A 15,515-nucleotide genomic window follows, 5' to 3' on the forward strand; every position below is an offset into this window, starting at 1 on the left:
GCAGCTCATTGGTGCCACAGTCCCAGTTTTGGTCAACCAGTCAAGAAAACATAAATAGATCAATGCCACCTATTTATGCTAGTGCACTGAATTCAGAACCTCTGGTTAGGTGCTCTTATAGCAATAAATTCAAGCCATCTAAAGTGGTATTTTTCTCTATTTGACCTAAAACTTTCAAAATCCATTATCATACGTATTCCCCCAGAATATTTTTCAGTATCAATTGGGAAAGTCTTGCAACTTTTTGGTACCATAAGCTATCACCTCCTACCTTTGACTTTGTCATTGGTGTTTTGAGGTATTCTGGGATCTAAGTTTAGTTACACATCTGGGAGTAGGGCAGAAGGAGAACTGACCTACCTTTGTAATGCAACTCCTTCAGATGGCAGAAAATTCCATCAAGACACGAATGGCCTCATCAGAGAAAGCCAAAGGGCTGCTCCAACTGGCAAGGGTGGGTTGATGGACTTTAGGGATTCAGGGTGCCCTGAATTCACCAAATCCTACCATATCCCCTGTTCTAGTTCTCAGAGTCCCACTCTTGCTCTAAATACCCAAACCAAATACCAAAATAAGGGACCTAGCTGTGAATTCAAATGACATCCTTAGTTGACAACTTGCATTACTGCATTTGGCTTTTGACTTTTTAACCCTGAAAGAGTTACAAAATAAATTTGTAATATTTATATATAGTACAAAAGAGATTCTTTTAGTGTACTTGTAGAAAGTCCCTATTTTTCAATCCATCCTTAGGTAAGAATATTTAGGAATTTGAGCTTATATTCCCTTTCTTTAAGCTGTCTGCCATCGAAACATGCAGCCATCACACCAGCCCAGTTTTTCAAGTCCTCATTCCTAGGCAGTTGTTGCATGGAAGTCCCTACTTGGTTCCCAAAAGGTTTTCTTTCAATTAGCAACTCATTCTAGAAGTTCACAGATGATTTATTTGCTAATTTTCCACCAAATGTTATGGGGTATCAGTCTTATCTCTTACACAGCTGGATTTTTCACTACCTTCAGCTCCAACTAACCCAGACAATCAATCCCAGCTTCCCCCAATTTTTCTGTGGTTCTATTTCCCGGAACCATTCCTGGTTTCAAACTCCCTATCAATCTAGGTTCTTACTTGCAAATAACAGAAATAACAAAACTAAGACTGGCTGCTTTAAGCAGAAATTGAATTAATTGAAACGATGGTGGATATTCCCACATAATCACGGAGAAGACTATGGAAGGTACTGGAAAACAATCAGGAACAACAGTAGGCTACCCAATCACAACCAAAATCATGCCACAGAATTTAAGGCTGCTCCTTCCACTGGACCACTCAGCTAGCTAGCTGAGCTAACTACACCAACATCAGGAGCAGAGACAGGATGCGACTGCTGGAACTGCCACCACTGCCACTTCAGTAAACTGATGTTTCTATCATCACTGCACACATTGAGTAGACCATCACCCATTCTCTGTGGTCTGTCCATTAGTACCGAGTGGGTATGCCTGATAGGCTAGGTCTAGCACATGTCCTGTAGCCAAGGTGGCTGAGATACTGAATAGTGGAACTTCCTAGATTCAATGATGAGAGGCAAGCTCTGAATCCTGCTAAGATTCACAGACTGGGGAACTTCCCAAACAAGGGAAGAGAAATCACATGTAAGGCAACCAGGAAAAAAAAAAAGACAAATGCCCCAGTAGGTATCTTCTTGGTATTTTGGGGAAGCATCATTACAGAAAAAGAAGATGGATTTTTATGTGAGCCAAAGTTGGAAAATTTTCATGCTAAGGGAAAAACAGAATGTTGCAAAAGTCTCATTTATTTGTAGTTGTTTTGCATCTATGGCAGTTAGGAATATTTTATAGTGAATAAAAAGAAAGCAAGTAAAGAGAAAAGACTCCCTTGAGTTTCACCATGCAAATTAGAGAATCTGGAAATAATACTCTTGATCCCTCATTCTTTTTTCTGCCCTCAATAAGGCTGATTCAGAAAAAGTATTTATAATATCTGTTAGGATTTCCCAAGAATATTTTAAAATTCTACAAGGACCTGCAAGAGAACATTTGCTACCAATTAGAATGGATTTGAGCATCAAAGAACAGAAAAATTCTTATAATAACCTGATTTCACACTTCCCGTTAAGCATGTTTAGAGTACATTATAGCAAAGCATGTTAAAGCAATCTTCCCTCCAAAAAGTGCAACTAACAGGAGAACCAATGGAGCAACACTGGAGAACCAGAAATTTAATTCTAGGAGAACGACAGGAAATATGTGAGTGGCCAAAGGAATTAGTGAGTATTCAGTGATTTTAGATGCTTTGCCATTGCTGAGGAGCAGGGAAGTTCTTTCTCCTTGTTAAAAAAGAGGATCTGGAAGCTACAGAAACACACGGTGATTTCTCATCTTAAGCAGGTATATAGTCTTCTCTCTTGCTACAATCTTCAGAGTATTATATAAGTATTTTAATTTATCCATTTGTTAACATTTGGATACATGCATCCATTTCACTGTGTGTGTTTTGACAACATCTAGAAGACAAATGACTTAACAAAATGTGCTTAGATGGGCCATAAGGAGGAGTGAAAAAGAAGAAAGGGGAAAAGAAGGTAATAACAAGGAGGCAAAGAGGGAACCAAAGAGACTATACTATTTTCCTATCTCATGCACATGTGGATGCGTGTGTGGGTGTGTGTGTGTGCGCGCGTGTGTGTGTGTGCATGTGTGTGTGTAGTGGGGGGTGGTTTTGCCTAGAAAATTTGCTCCATTTCAATAGAAACTTTAAACTTCAAAATTCCTTTTTTTCTTATTTCTAAGTATAAAAGCTAATACTTATTTAAGACCCAGTGCTTTATATTAAGAAAAATATAAAGGTATACATTTAGATTTGAAATGTAGTCTATGAAATCAGAGGTATATTATGAAAGCAGAAGTAATATTAAAAACAACAAAAGAAAACAAAGAGAAAAAAGAGCAAATGGCTTTTACTTAGAGGTTAAAAATTTACTGAATTCTCTTGGTTCCCAACCAACACCAAAGACCAAAGTTCACCATTTTGCTTTTTTCTGAGGCTACAGATATAGTGGTCATTGCCAAAGCTAGAAGGCCTGTGGGGGGTCCAGAGGAATTTAAGAGAAATGACTCTGAGCACTGGATGGTGCTGAAGCAGAAACAGTATTTTCCTCGTTCCTCTGACTACCTTTTTTTTCAAGTGTTTTTAACATGGCTCTTGTAGGTCTTCTTTGCAAGCCCTCACCAGCAAGTGAAAAGCAATCTAGGAAACCACAAGCTTGGTCTGTAATTGAAACAAACAATTTTAGTTAAAGGCGATAAAAGCAGTAACAACAAAAATGGATTCGAAGTTGGTATACAAAACTCTACAATTATGTTTCTTTAAAAGGCTACAGTCAGGAACTACATACAATATATTTTGTATAGGAACTTTGCAACACAAGTGAATATGCTAGGGTTTCTCATGAGTCCTGTGACTCTCAGAAACCTTCTGTCTTCCAAATAGTTCTTTTGATTCTACCCTAAAGTATACAGCAGTATATGGAGAGCATTTTTACTGTTTAAAATCACAAATGCAAATAAGAACACACCATAAAGGGTTGAGTATCCAGTAGCACACTCTGGATACCCAAAAATGTACAACAGGGAAGAACGGGGACTATTTTTTCATATAAATTCTTAACAATCTGTAAAAAGGAAAAAAATGAAAGCCCACAAATAAGCAGAGTAACTTAGTTATAAAATTTTAGTCATTTCAAATTCATCTCAAAACAACAAATATAGTATTTTATTCCCACTAGACTGTAAGTCTCATTTGTACAAGAGCCAAATTTGTCTTTGCATTATTGTAATCCCAGCACCTAATAGGGTACCCAGCAAAGAGAAGATGCTCAGTAAATATTTGTTGATTAAATAAATAAATACTTAACGTGTAAAACAATAATTAAATGAATACTTGTGTCAACCCCATGTATGTACATAACATACACTAAAACACGCTTAGGACCCAAATAATGTCAGTTAACAAGGAGAGGTTGAAAGGTGAGAAAAGAGGAGAGATGAAAGCATAAAATAGAGAATTATCACTTAATCTCTGGAAATTCCTGTAAGCAGTTATCCATTGTCATGACACCTTGAAAATTCTCATCTTTAACCTATTAGAATTTCTTCAACTGGAATAGCCACAGCAGCCTCCAGAGAGATCATTTTTTCTGGGCATAATTAATGATCTCCTCCTTGCTCCATTATCCTAATAACATTCAATGAGGCCTCATCTGGCTGCATTATGTTTGGGACCTGTGGTAATGTCATAGAATCAGAAAGCCTTACACATGAACCATCTAATTCAACCTCCTTAATTCACTGATGAGGAATTTCCCAGAGGTTCTGAGTGCTTTGCCCCGGGTGGCAGCAGAAAGAAAACTTCTTTTGTTCCACAGAGTTCTGGGGTACGTGATAAAAGAAAAACTTCAGCTGAATTAAATTTAAAGGAGTTTGAGCAATGAATAATTCGCGAATTGGGCAGCCCCCAGAATCACAGCAGATTCACAAAGACTCCAGTGCAGCCACGTGGTAGAAGAAGATTTATAGACAAAAAAAAAAAGGGGGGGGGAAATGAAATACAGAAATTGGAAGGGAAGTATAGAACAGCCAGTTGGTTACAGGTCAGTGTATATGCCTTATTTGAATATCGTTTGAACATTGAGCAGTGTATGAAAGGTTGAAGTCTGGCCTCTGGCCACTGGGATTGGCCAAGACTTGGCTATTGTTACAGGAGCATACTACTAAATTAGGTTTTCAATCTCATCTGCCTTTAAGCTAGGTTACAGTTCACCACAAGCACTCAAATATAAAAGTACAGAGTCCTTCTCAGGCCATATTTAGTTTGCTTTAACATACGGCAAAGAATACTAAATTATACATACCAAAAGGCTCATGGACAGAAATGATTTGTTACTGAATATAAAGATCTATTAGACACCTGGAAATCTTTGGAGACAAAGATGCTTCAAATAGCCATAGAAGGGAACGCATAAGGAAGGTAACACATTACAAATACAAAATTTTTCTATGCCTAATTCAAACTGAAAAAAAAAATGTTTTTTTAATTCCTATCATTCTCCAGAGAGAGGAAAGCAAGAATTGTTCTCTACATCTGAGCTGTGGTGTCAGCATATTACCCACCACTAGAGCACAAAAGCAAAGTTCAGGCCCTCATTTTAGAATCAACATGGGTGGCTGGTGACTGTCAATTTCACCAATGGGTAAAAACACACGACTTCCCTGGATGCCTGTCATTTGCCTCTCATCGCATAGTAACCAGCTGTATAAGTAAGCAAAAAAAATCCTCGAAACTGTTTATTGACTATAACTAGCAGGGTTTATGATATTTGAAAGCAAATAAGCACTATGACAAATATAATAAAATATGATGCATAAAAATGATGTAAAACCGACTTGATGTTCTATCTGACTTTCCAATGAAAGTCGTTTTCCTGGTTTACCTGATGAAATGTTTCAGAGGTTCACTGCATGAACTATGAGTCATAGCTTCAAGTCTCTGGTTGCCACTTTACCATTTACATGATTTAAGGCCAAAATCTGCTCTCCTTCCTATGTCATAACAAAACCGTGCAGGACTATAACGTAAGCCTCACCACCCATATCCTAGAGCTTTGCAGCAACCAGCAAATGTAAAAACGGAAAACACCAGAGCTCTAAACAGATTACCCAGCTGCTGTGTAAATTTACAGCAGTCTATAAGCCTTCATAATATTAGTAATATTTATAAAATTATTGAGCAGTCCTTGATTATAGTGTATTATAGAAATGCAAATTGCAGTCACAAGAATAGGATGTGGGTTGGGACTCTTGAAATCAACCTTCATTTTTTGACCTGACATTTGATATTTTGCTATAAAGCCTCCAATTTGAATGTTCTACTTGTCAGAGTTAATGAAACTGAAATGAGCCACAGATACTATCTATGACTCATATTATTATAATATCACAATTATATAATACTGCAAGTATTCGTGGTGCAAAAAAGAATGCCATAGGACAAAAGAACTTCCCTGTAGATCCAGTCATCGCAATGAATAAAGCCCTAAGCATGCTTGCTAATTTTAATGGGACAGAAGAGTCTTAATGCAAGTTTCCCCTCTCCCACCCCTGTTTTTTATTTAATTATTTTTAACCTGCTTCTGGTCCAAGAAACCATTTCCTAGCCTGGAGTGCTAGGCATTTACTAATGGCCTTTCCAGCAGGGCTGACATACATGAGTGGCTGTCTCCAGCTCACTCACAGACTTGGGGGCGGCTCTTAGCAGCCTGTTTCTACCTGAGGGTCTTTGTATTTAACTGAATTCTTTAGTGACAGGGATCTGCAGAATAAAGAATGCTGCATGGGGTAGGAATGCACACACGTGTTTTCAGCTGCTTCATATTCAGGCCTGCTGTGACTCAGCTTGCAAGATTAAAGTTATAAACTCATTTTTCATTTCTTAGGGGAAAATGCCTCAGTAAAAGTAAGAAAACCTGAAACCTTTTTTCAAGGAAGATATGAAACAAACTTTCAAAGTTTTTTTGTTTGTTTTGTTTTGTTTGTTTTGCTAAGTAGTGATCAGTATCATGAGATGACATCCATAAAGCTCCACCAGTGACTGTAAAATTATATATAAGTTGATTCCTATGGTAAAGTGTATAAACTCACTGGTTATTGTCATCGTGTTCATCCACCTTCATTGAGCATATCTCTAAAACAATGTTGTACTATAATTTTTTCCCAGGAGTTTTAGAGAGAAAATAAAATTCCTCTAACGGAGACAGTTTCTTGACACAATTGTTCAGTCCTCGAAGCACTTCATTATTAGGTGGTAGCCATACATTTGAATCAATAAATTCATATTCAGACTCTGCCTTCGGAGAAAATCCTGTAGCAGTATAATTAATCCTTTGCACCTGAGGTTAAAAATGTGGCAGAATAATAGCACCATTTTTAGGCACTGGCAGAGCAGAATTAAGTTCAATAAAAAGTGGGAAAGTTAAAAGGAAAAAAAGGAAGATCCAACATATGAAGTGGCTGCTATTTTATTTCAACATTGCTTATAAGTTTAGGAAAATATTTAAAAGATGAGTAGACAAGAATGAAATGATGTATCACAAGAAGTTTCCTTCTCACAGGTTTCAAAACTGAAATTGTTAGAGAAAATGAAAAATGAGTTTTTAAGTGTTGAGAGTAATTCTAGAAAATGTTTGTGCACACAAAGCCTGACTAGACCTATTCCAGATGATGTTCTTATCTGGAGCTTCCCAGCTAGGTTAATGCGGGCATTACCAAATCCTGAGGTACCTAAAAGGAGTTGTCAGAGAAAAGTTAATAAAAAATAAAAGATGGAGAAACAAATAATATAGACTGTTTTCTGATCAGAAATAAGCCTGCCAACTACCCATTAGAGACTGGTTAATACTTGTGAGTCTCAAATTGCCTGAATTTATTCTGGAGCTTCTAGATATATCTGGGGAAATTGAGACAATGTACTTCTTTCTTTTTGTAAAAAAACAGTAGGTGTTACCCAAACAAGTGGGAACATCAAGTCTGGTCTTTATTTCTGAGGCTGCCTGCAAGTTGCTACATCCGTAACAAAAGTGCCTTTGCAGTTTACTCTTCAGCATATATTATTTCATAAGCAAGGTACTCAAATTGAATCTCAGCTTCAAAACTTAGTATCAATCACATTTTTCAACCTCCCAGTTTAGTTTTGGTATGACTGGAAAACGCTGCAATGCTAAGGAAGTGTGCCAACCATAAATTAAAATAACATCTGAATGTACCCTACATAGTTTATAAGCCTACAAAGGACCTAACGTCATGAGGTTTATGAGTAACAAACCTTGGTGACAGTAATTTTCCTTAGCTGAAACTCTCTATCACTTAAAATCGTCTGTCAGACACCCAGTTACACTTTGAGATTTCTCATCAGGCTTTTAGTATTTTAAAAACTCAATTTCTGAAATTTCGCCTATACGCTCGATCCCTCCAAACACACCTCCCTCCTGAAATTTCATGCTCCTCACAGCTGAATGCCTGCGACTGTCCCGAACACTTCCCCTCGCTACAGGAAAATGCATTAACTTCCAGCTGCCCGGCCGAGTGTGCCATGTCCGTATCAATTAGGCTTGAGCATTTAAAACGGCTGTTCCTGAGGTGATTAATGACTGCAAATGAGAAGACCTTTCGTTTCCCGGGGACAGGTCACCCCAGACCCTGTGTTATCGCCACCAGTCAAGGCGTCCTGCTGAACCAGGCTGCCATGCATCCCCTTTCCAGCCCATTTATCAGTCAAACCTGCCAGGATGATTCTTTTCAGGTGTGCATCTGAGACACGAGGGGAGAGACCTTTGTTTTAATTGCCCATGATTTGCTTTATGGTCTCCAAGAACTCATGAGAACTTTTGCCAAAGTAGTTTCAAATTCAGAAGCTGGGACAAATGAGCATCTCCACCAGGCATGAGGAGCAATATCTAGATACACAATGCTCAAAAGCACTTTTCAGCATTATGATTTACAGGCAAGTACTGAAAAAAAAACTTAGCCGAGAGGATTTTTTGAATTTGTAACTAGAGGTAAACCTGTTTTATAGCTGGCTTCTCATTGTTCAGGAAATTCCAAGGCCAGCTGCCATCAAAGGTTGAGAAAATAAAATGATTTAATTCAAGTTTTCAAATTGCTCATGTAAAATGGTATCATTCCATTTCTCATCCAGGTATAAGTGAGCTGAACAATCATCAGGCAGTTATAATCAAAAGAAACTTTTCAGAACAAAGCTGTCATTAAGAGATATAAAAACATTTATCCAAAAAAGACATAACAATGGCCAACAGCTATGTGAAAAAGTGCTCAAAATCACTAATTATTAGGGAAATGCGAATCAAAACCACAATGAGTTATCACCTCATGCCTGTTAGTATAACTGTTATCAAAAAGACAAGAGATAACAAGTATTGATGGAGAAAAGAGAAACTTTCTACATTCTTGGTGGGAATGTAGATTGGTACAGCCATTGTGGAAAACAGTATGAAGGATCCTAAAGGAATTAAAAATAGAACTACTGATACAGTGGCTGCTGCCATCATGTCAGCTGCCGCAGGGAAACGTGGCTGGGGCTGCACACTCCATGGAGCCAGTGGGAGTCCTGCCTCTTCTGAGTTGGAAAGAGAGCTATGTGCCGCTACAGCCGCCCAAACTGCAGCTACAGACCCACGCCTCCTGCTCTAGAGAGCAAGCAAGAGCCCCGCCCTCCTGGGTGAGGCTACAGGCCACCCAAACTGCAGCTGTGAATCCAAGCCTCCCTTGTGCTCTTGGGGGAGCCAGGAACAGTCAGGATCTGCCCTCCTGGGTGCAGCTGGAGCCACGGCACTGGCGGCTGCAGATCTCGGACTCCCAGTTGGGAAGCAGGCAGGAGCCGGGGACAAGCGGGAGCCCTGCCTCTTCCGAGTTGGCCAGGCGGGAGCTCCTGGGTGCAGCTGCTGCCGCCTTCCCAGGTGCAGGGCGTCTCTGCAGCCTGCACCCTCAGGCACCCCAGGAAGGTTCCCTGCCCCTGTCCCTGAAGGCTCAGGGGTGTCTGCTCCCACTGCCTGGCCTCTCTCCGCTCCCAGTCCCCAGCTCCAATCTCGGAGCGGGGTTGGGGCCGAGCCCCAGGGCCATGAATGGCAGCAGGAGGCAGACAGAGTCCGGGGCGGAAGGGGGCAGGGTCCCCAGTAAGGCCCCACTTTCAGGCCGTCCCTGGCCTGAAGACTGGGGGCCGGGCTGCCAGTCCTGTGGACGGGAGTGGAGACTTATGGTGCCTCTTTGGCTTGCCCAGGGACCAACTGGCATGCACTCTGTCCTCTCTGAACTCCATAAAAGCTCTGTACTCAGCCAGAGCAGGGCAGAGGATGGCTAAGGACGAAGAGGGCAGAGAGACTGGGACCAGACCACAAGCTGCAGAGTAGAGTACCCTGTCTGCTGATAGCTGGAGACGATGGGAAGACCAGCTGCAGAGAGGAGTACCCTCTCTGCTGAGAGCTGCAGAGATGACCTGCCAGTAGAGAGGAGCTACTCACTCCTTTGAGCTCTTCTAACACTAAATAAAACTCTGCTTCTTCACCCTTCACTTGTCTGTGTACCTCATTTTTCCTGGATGCAGGACAAGAACTCGGGCAAAGGCGCTGTGGCCACAGAGGTTTCCCACCAGAAAAATCGACACCTGAGAGATCTCCTAACACTACTGGGTTGGGCTGTAATCCCAGCACTCTGAGAAGATGAGGCAGGAGGATTGCTTGAGGCCAGGAGTTCGAGACAGACCTGCATAACATAGCGAGACCTCATCTCTACAAAAAAAAAAAAAAAAAAAAAAAAACAAGGCTGCATTTGGTGATGTGTGCCTGTAGTCCCAGCTACCCTGGAGACTGAGATGGGAGGATTACTTGAGCCCAGGAGTTTGAGCTTTACAGTGAGCTATGATTGCACAACTGCATTCCAGCATGGGATACAGAGTGACACTGTGACACACTGTCTCTTAAAAAAAAAAAAAAAAAAAAAAAGACTGATGGAAATGAAATCACCACTTAACTTCATAAAGGTATCCACATTTCCTTGTTCATTGCAGCATTATTCACAATAGTCAAGATATTGAAACAACTGAAATGTCTGTTGATGGATGAATGGATACAGAAACTGTGATACACACACATACAGAGAAATATTATTTAGCCTTAAAAAAGGAGATCCTGCCATTTGCCACATGAATGAACATGGATGACATTATGCTAAGTGAAATAAACCAGACACAGAAAGAAAAATACTGCATTATTTCATTTATATATGGAATCTAAAAAAAGAAAAACAAAGTTGAATACACAAAGATAGAATAAAGTGGTTGTTACCAGGGGTGATACAATAAAGTAGTTGTTACCAGGGATGTGGTGAGACTGGTAGGAAATGGGGAGATATACGTAAAAGGATACAAAGTTGCAGACATGTAAGATGAACAAGTCTAGAAGTCTAACATACAACATGAGGACTATAGTTAGTAATACTGCCTTTTATTGAGATTCTTGCAAAAAGAGTAGATTTTACGTGTTCTTTCTACACATAAAGAGGGTAACTATGTGAAATGAATGTGTTAATTTGCTTGACTACAATAACCATTTCACAATGTATATCAAAACATCATGTTGTATACCTTAAATATATACAATTTAAAAAATGGTTTTTTTGTGGTCAAAAAAAGAGATACAAAAATAAAAGCCCTGTGGATGCATCATCTGGGGTTTATTCCACTTGACATATGAGACTCTGCCTTATGGTAGGGCTCAGGTATCCACCTCTGTCCCTTCTGGCCCTGGGCATGCCAAACCTACACCCAGAAGAGACTTGTGCTACCCCTTTCCGTATCTTTTCTACCCCATGACATCACTGGTACGTTACTCAGATTTTGGTGTTTTCTAACAGTCTCAGGACATAGGAAAATAATTTACACTTAAAACTTCAGAACAGCCATTCAAAAAATTATCACTTATAGAATGAAAACACACATGTGCCATGAATAGGAGAGAGAAGGCATTAAAAACAAAAAAAAAGACTTCTTAAAGTCAATTTTCCAAAAGATCTATGTTTAAATGTTCTAACAAAATCTACTGCATAAGGACATATAGATATTAAACTGGTACATTGGGAAAAATACTGAATGACATAGAATGTCTGAAATCCAAAAATAAATTAATATCACTATGCTTTGCCCTTTAATCAAAAGTAAGAAGTTAGTCACTGGTATTTAATGCACACAAGAATCTAGTATAAAATTGCTACCAAAAAAAAAACAAGAAATAAAAATGAGAGAAACTTGAGATTGTACTGGCAGCTTGAAATTTTCTAGAATCCTAAATTTTAATTTTAGTCTCTACCTTAATATATTTGCCAAATGTCCATAGAATTGAAGGTTTTGTACTACTCTCTAACAATATATAATGTTTGCTTAACTTGGGTTTGATGTAGACCAGTGGTTCCACAAACTAGATCATAACCTTAGAAAGTGAGACATACACATCATAAGTTCTTAAAAGTCCTCCAGGTGATTCTCATCTGCCATGGTTGGGAACCACTGACGCAGACCAATGCTTTCCAAGACCCCACCTTGTTAGGGAAAGAAAAGACAAGTATAGCAGTTAAGAACCCAGGAGTAACTCAGAAGAAGTAAGTTAAACAGATTTTTAAAATTATAGTGATGTAAATAAGATACTAACATTTGTGCCCAAAAGTAAAGGTAGGTTGGAAATGATGAAATGTGTGATGTAATCGGTGGTTTGGGGCCTATCAGGGAGACTTCTTGGGAAAGTCTTAATTATAAACTGAATTTTAAAGGTCAAGAGTCAGTAAATCACAGAATAAAGAGGCAGGCATTTTAAAGATGACCCCTTCAAATAATCTGAGCATTCAAGCCATCAAGTAATAATGGCTGTAATTATCATGTGTTTTATCTTTATTTTATATCATTACTTAAAAAGGAAAGCTATTTCAGACTGGGATTTCTTGTGCAAAGTTTTTTTTTTTTAATTTGGGTTTTTTGTAACTTACGGAAAATATTTCACCCAAAAAGGAACGGAAATCTTTGTCCAGCCTAAGAGTGAGCGGAAGAGAACTAAGCAAACAGAAACAACCAATAGCTCAAAAGCTGAGTACCATAAACACCTACACATTTGACTGGACACGATTTCAGCCTTCTTTAAGAGGAGGGACTTAAGAGTCTTAAGAGTTTTCAGCTGGAATAAGATGTATAAGGATAAATTATGTTTATTCACATAAACTGTTTTGCAGTGTGAAAAGACCAAAAACACCTGTAAAGCCAGTGTGTCTCCCACTCCAGGAACTCTAGCTGGTAATGTTTCCTGACAGAGTAATTTATCCTAAATTTCACATCCTGCAAGCATAAGGGTCAAATATATTTTAGTAATAAAGACATTATAAGTTTCCGAGTAGAAATGCTTCAAGTTTTCAATCTCCAAGAACATTTGTCCCACCTGTTCTGATAATACTTTACTATCCCTTTGTTTTTCAAGATACCAGAAATGACTGAGATGGGATTTAATCTAGCTTACTTCTTATATTTAAAAAGATCTCTTGCTTTTGCGTTTATCTAGGCACATATAAAAATCAGTATGTGACCTACTACTACCCAGACAGAGGTTAGCATCATTTTCTAAGGCTCCTTGCTCTTCACTGTACTTTGGTCCTTTCCATCCCTGCCTGACTCCACACCACTCTCAGGCTATTCTTCCCAGACACTTTTTCTACTGTGCCATCCTCTGCCCAGGAACCAACAAAGCGTTCCCTGTCAGATCAAGTCCCGAACACTCAGCTTGACCCTCTCTAATCAGATGAATCTGCCTCTTCAACTTTATTTCCACGTTCCCCAACCTTTTCATTCTAATTAAGCCAATATCCCGATTGCCTTCCACAGAAATCAAGTTTTCACTCACATACTTACTCAGTAAACACTTACTGAGCACCAGCTGAGTGTCAGGTCTCGTGCTCATTTCTGGCCCCACACTTTTTTCCTGCTGGCCTGGCTCAAATGCCAAGTCCTCCACAAAGCTCTCTTCAGCTGTGCTGATCCCCCACTCAGCGTCCTTATCCTCGGGATTCCCCATATCAGCATTCGCAACCTGAACTCACACAGCACTTTTCTAGAATACTTTCAGACATTCTATTTCAAATGAATTTGGAAACTCTGGTTCAAACTCAGTTGGACAGGTTTCTCTACTATGGAATTCTCAGAGGCTTTAATAAGCTACCGTCAGTTGTGAATTCCTAAGAGGGTTATATAATATTCAGAATTTCACAAAATTCCTTGGCCATGAAAATTTTACAGTATAATTGCTGAAATCCCAGGACAATCTTATTTGGGAAATGTTGCCTACTATTATTTAAAATTAGTACCACACAATTTATCACTTAATCACATTGCTGGCTATCTGGTATTATCCTGTTACTTCTCTGCTTTCTATACATCTTTGTCCTTTTCAAATATCCAAAATACTAAGTCCTCCCTTATGACTAAAAGTAAAGAGTAAACCAAAAAATACTGTCTCAACCCTTGGGGAAAGTTTTCTAATATGTATTTGTTTACCTCCCTGCCTTAGTAAGCAGTACAATGAATGGATCTTTGATGGCTGAGACAGGTTGAAATGGCAAAAAGACAACAGCACTTTTGAAAACGACTTTATGTAGACCACCTCCCTGGCCTCAGCGTCCTCATCTGAACAACAAGGGAACTTCCCAGTTCTGACGGTCTATCGTACAGTGTCTCAGCGTTGTGATTCTTAAATAAGTATTCACTGTACAATCCGATAAAGGTAAGAGCTAAACAATCAGATATCACCCCCAGAACATTCTTCGGAAGTCTTTGTGCTCTGCTTTCTTACTAATATAATAATAGCTTGTTATGATTTTCCTCCTTTGAATAAAAACAATTCCTATTAATTTAGGTTTCTTGTCATTTGGCTTTGAGTTAACACAGGCTTTACTTGACAGGGAAGGGAATGACTCGGCAATCACAGCAACAGCCACAGCTGCAGTGCTCCTTCGTTTTCCAAGTGCAGCCAGTAACTGGTCAGATGGAGTCCCAGAGGGCACAGTCCACAGACAGAGGAAGTCGTCTGATGGGAGGGCGGGCATGAACCCATGGACATGAACCCATGATAAACAGCTGTCATGTGTCTCCATATCTAGTTATACTTCAGGTTCTAGGGGATGAACAACCAACCAACCAATTTGTTTTATAATGTAGGCTTTCCTAAGTTAACAAATCTGAAATTTCTTAAGCTTCCAGAGCCCACTGGAAAAAGATCATCACATTCTAAGACTCTAGAAATGATGAATGTCAAAACAATCTCTATTCCATTATTCCAACAAATTTTGTGACGTTGATGTGATTTTCACACAATGTTTAATGCAAAATGACAAGCAACTCAAATTTCCATATTATTCTTTTAACCATCTGTAAAAAACAGATAAATATGACATCTGGTCCAAGCTCTAATGAATAAAAAGTGCATTATTTCCTCCTCACAGCAGGTGTGTGACTTTGGCCAAGTTACTTCTCTAAGCCTCAGTTTTCTCATCTGTAAAATGGGGCTTATTTCATAGAGTTGTCCTGGGTGTTCAAAAAAACAATGTATTCAAAACACTTAACACATCATTGTGTGATTGTTATTGCTTTTTTGCTTATGGTTGTTGTTATTACGATTATCCTTTGACTAGTGTTATTGTTATAAAAAGGACAGTTAGAAAGAATTCTATTAAACCTCTGGAGATTACCTCACTTCGATTTGAAAGCCAATTCTTTCTGCACTGTTCTAAGTCAACCTACACAAATTGTTAGATACAAGTTGGAAAAGCCCAGAAAATCGTGCGGTCTGTTTTGCCTTTAATAGATTCCTCCTTTCAACCACTACGTATCTATCTCTCCC

At 39.1% G+C, this 15,515-nt stretch overlaps 1 protein-coding gene across 2 annotated transcripts in view; it reads right to left on the bottom strand.

The window, feature by feature from the left end:
• Positions 1–15,515, bottom strand: part of FSIP1 (fibrous sheath interacting protein 1) — a 191,422-nt gene that overhangs the window by 41,399 nt on the left and 134,508 nt on the right. Inside the window, exon 12 of one of the 2 annotated variants that reach the window (XM_063652575.1) lies at positions 2,963–3,289. The exons of the other annotated variant lie outside the window; for it this stretch is intronic. Within the exon in view, the coding sequence (XP_063508645.1) occupies positions 3,269–3,289 (21 nt within the window). The 3' untranslated portion in view covers positions 2,963–3,268. Of the gene's footprint in view, positions 1–2,962; positions 3,290–15,515 lie in introns of those variants that run through there. 2 annotated transcript variants of the gene reach the window in all.

Source organism: Pongo pygmaeus, chromosome 16, assembly GCF_028885625.2.
Source record: "Pongo pygmaeus isolate AG05252 chromosome 16, NHGRI_mPonPyg2-v2.0_pri, whole genome shotgun sequence".
Classification (NCBI taxonomy): Eukaryota; Metazoa; Chordata; class Mammalia; order Primates; family Hominidae; genus Pongo; species Pongo pygmaeus.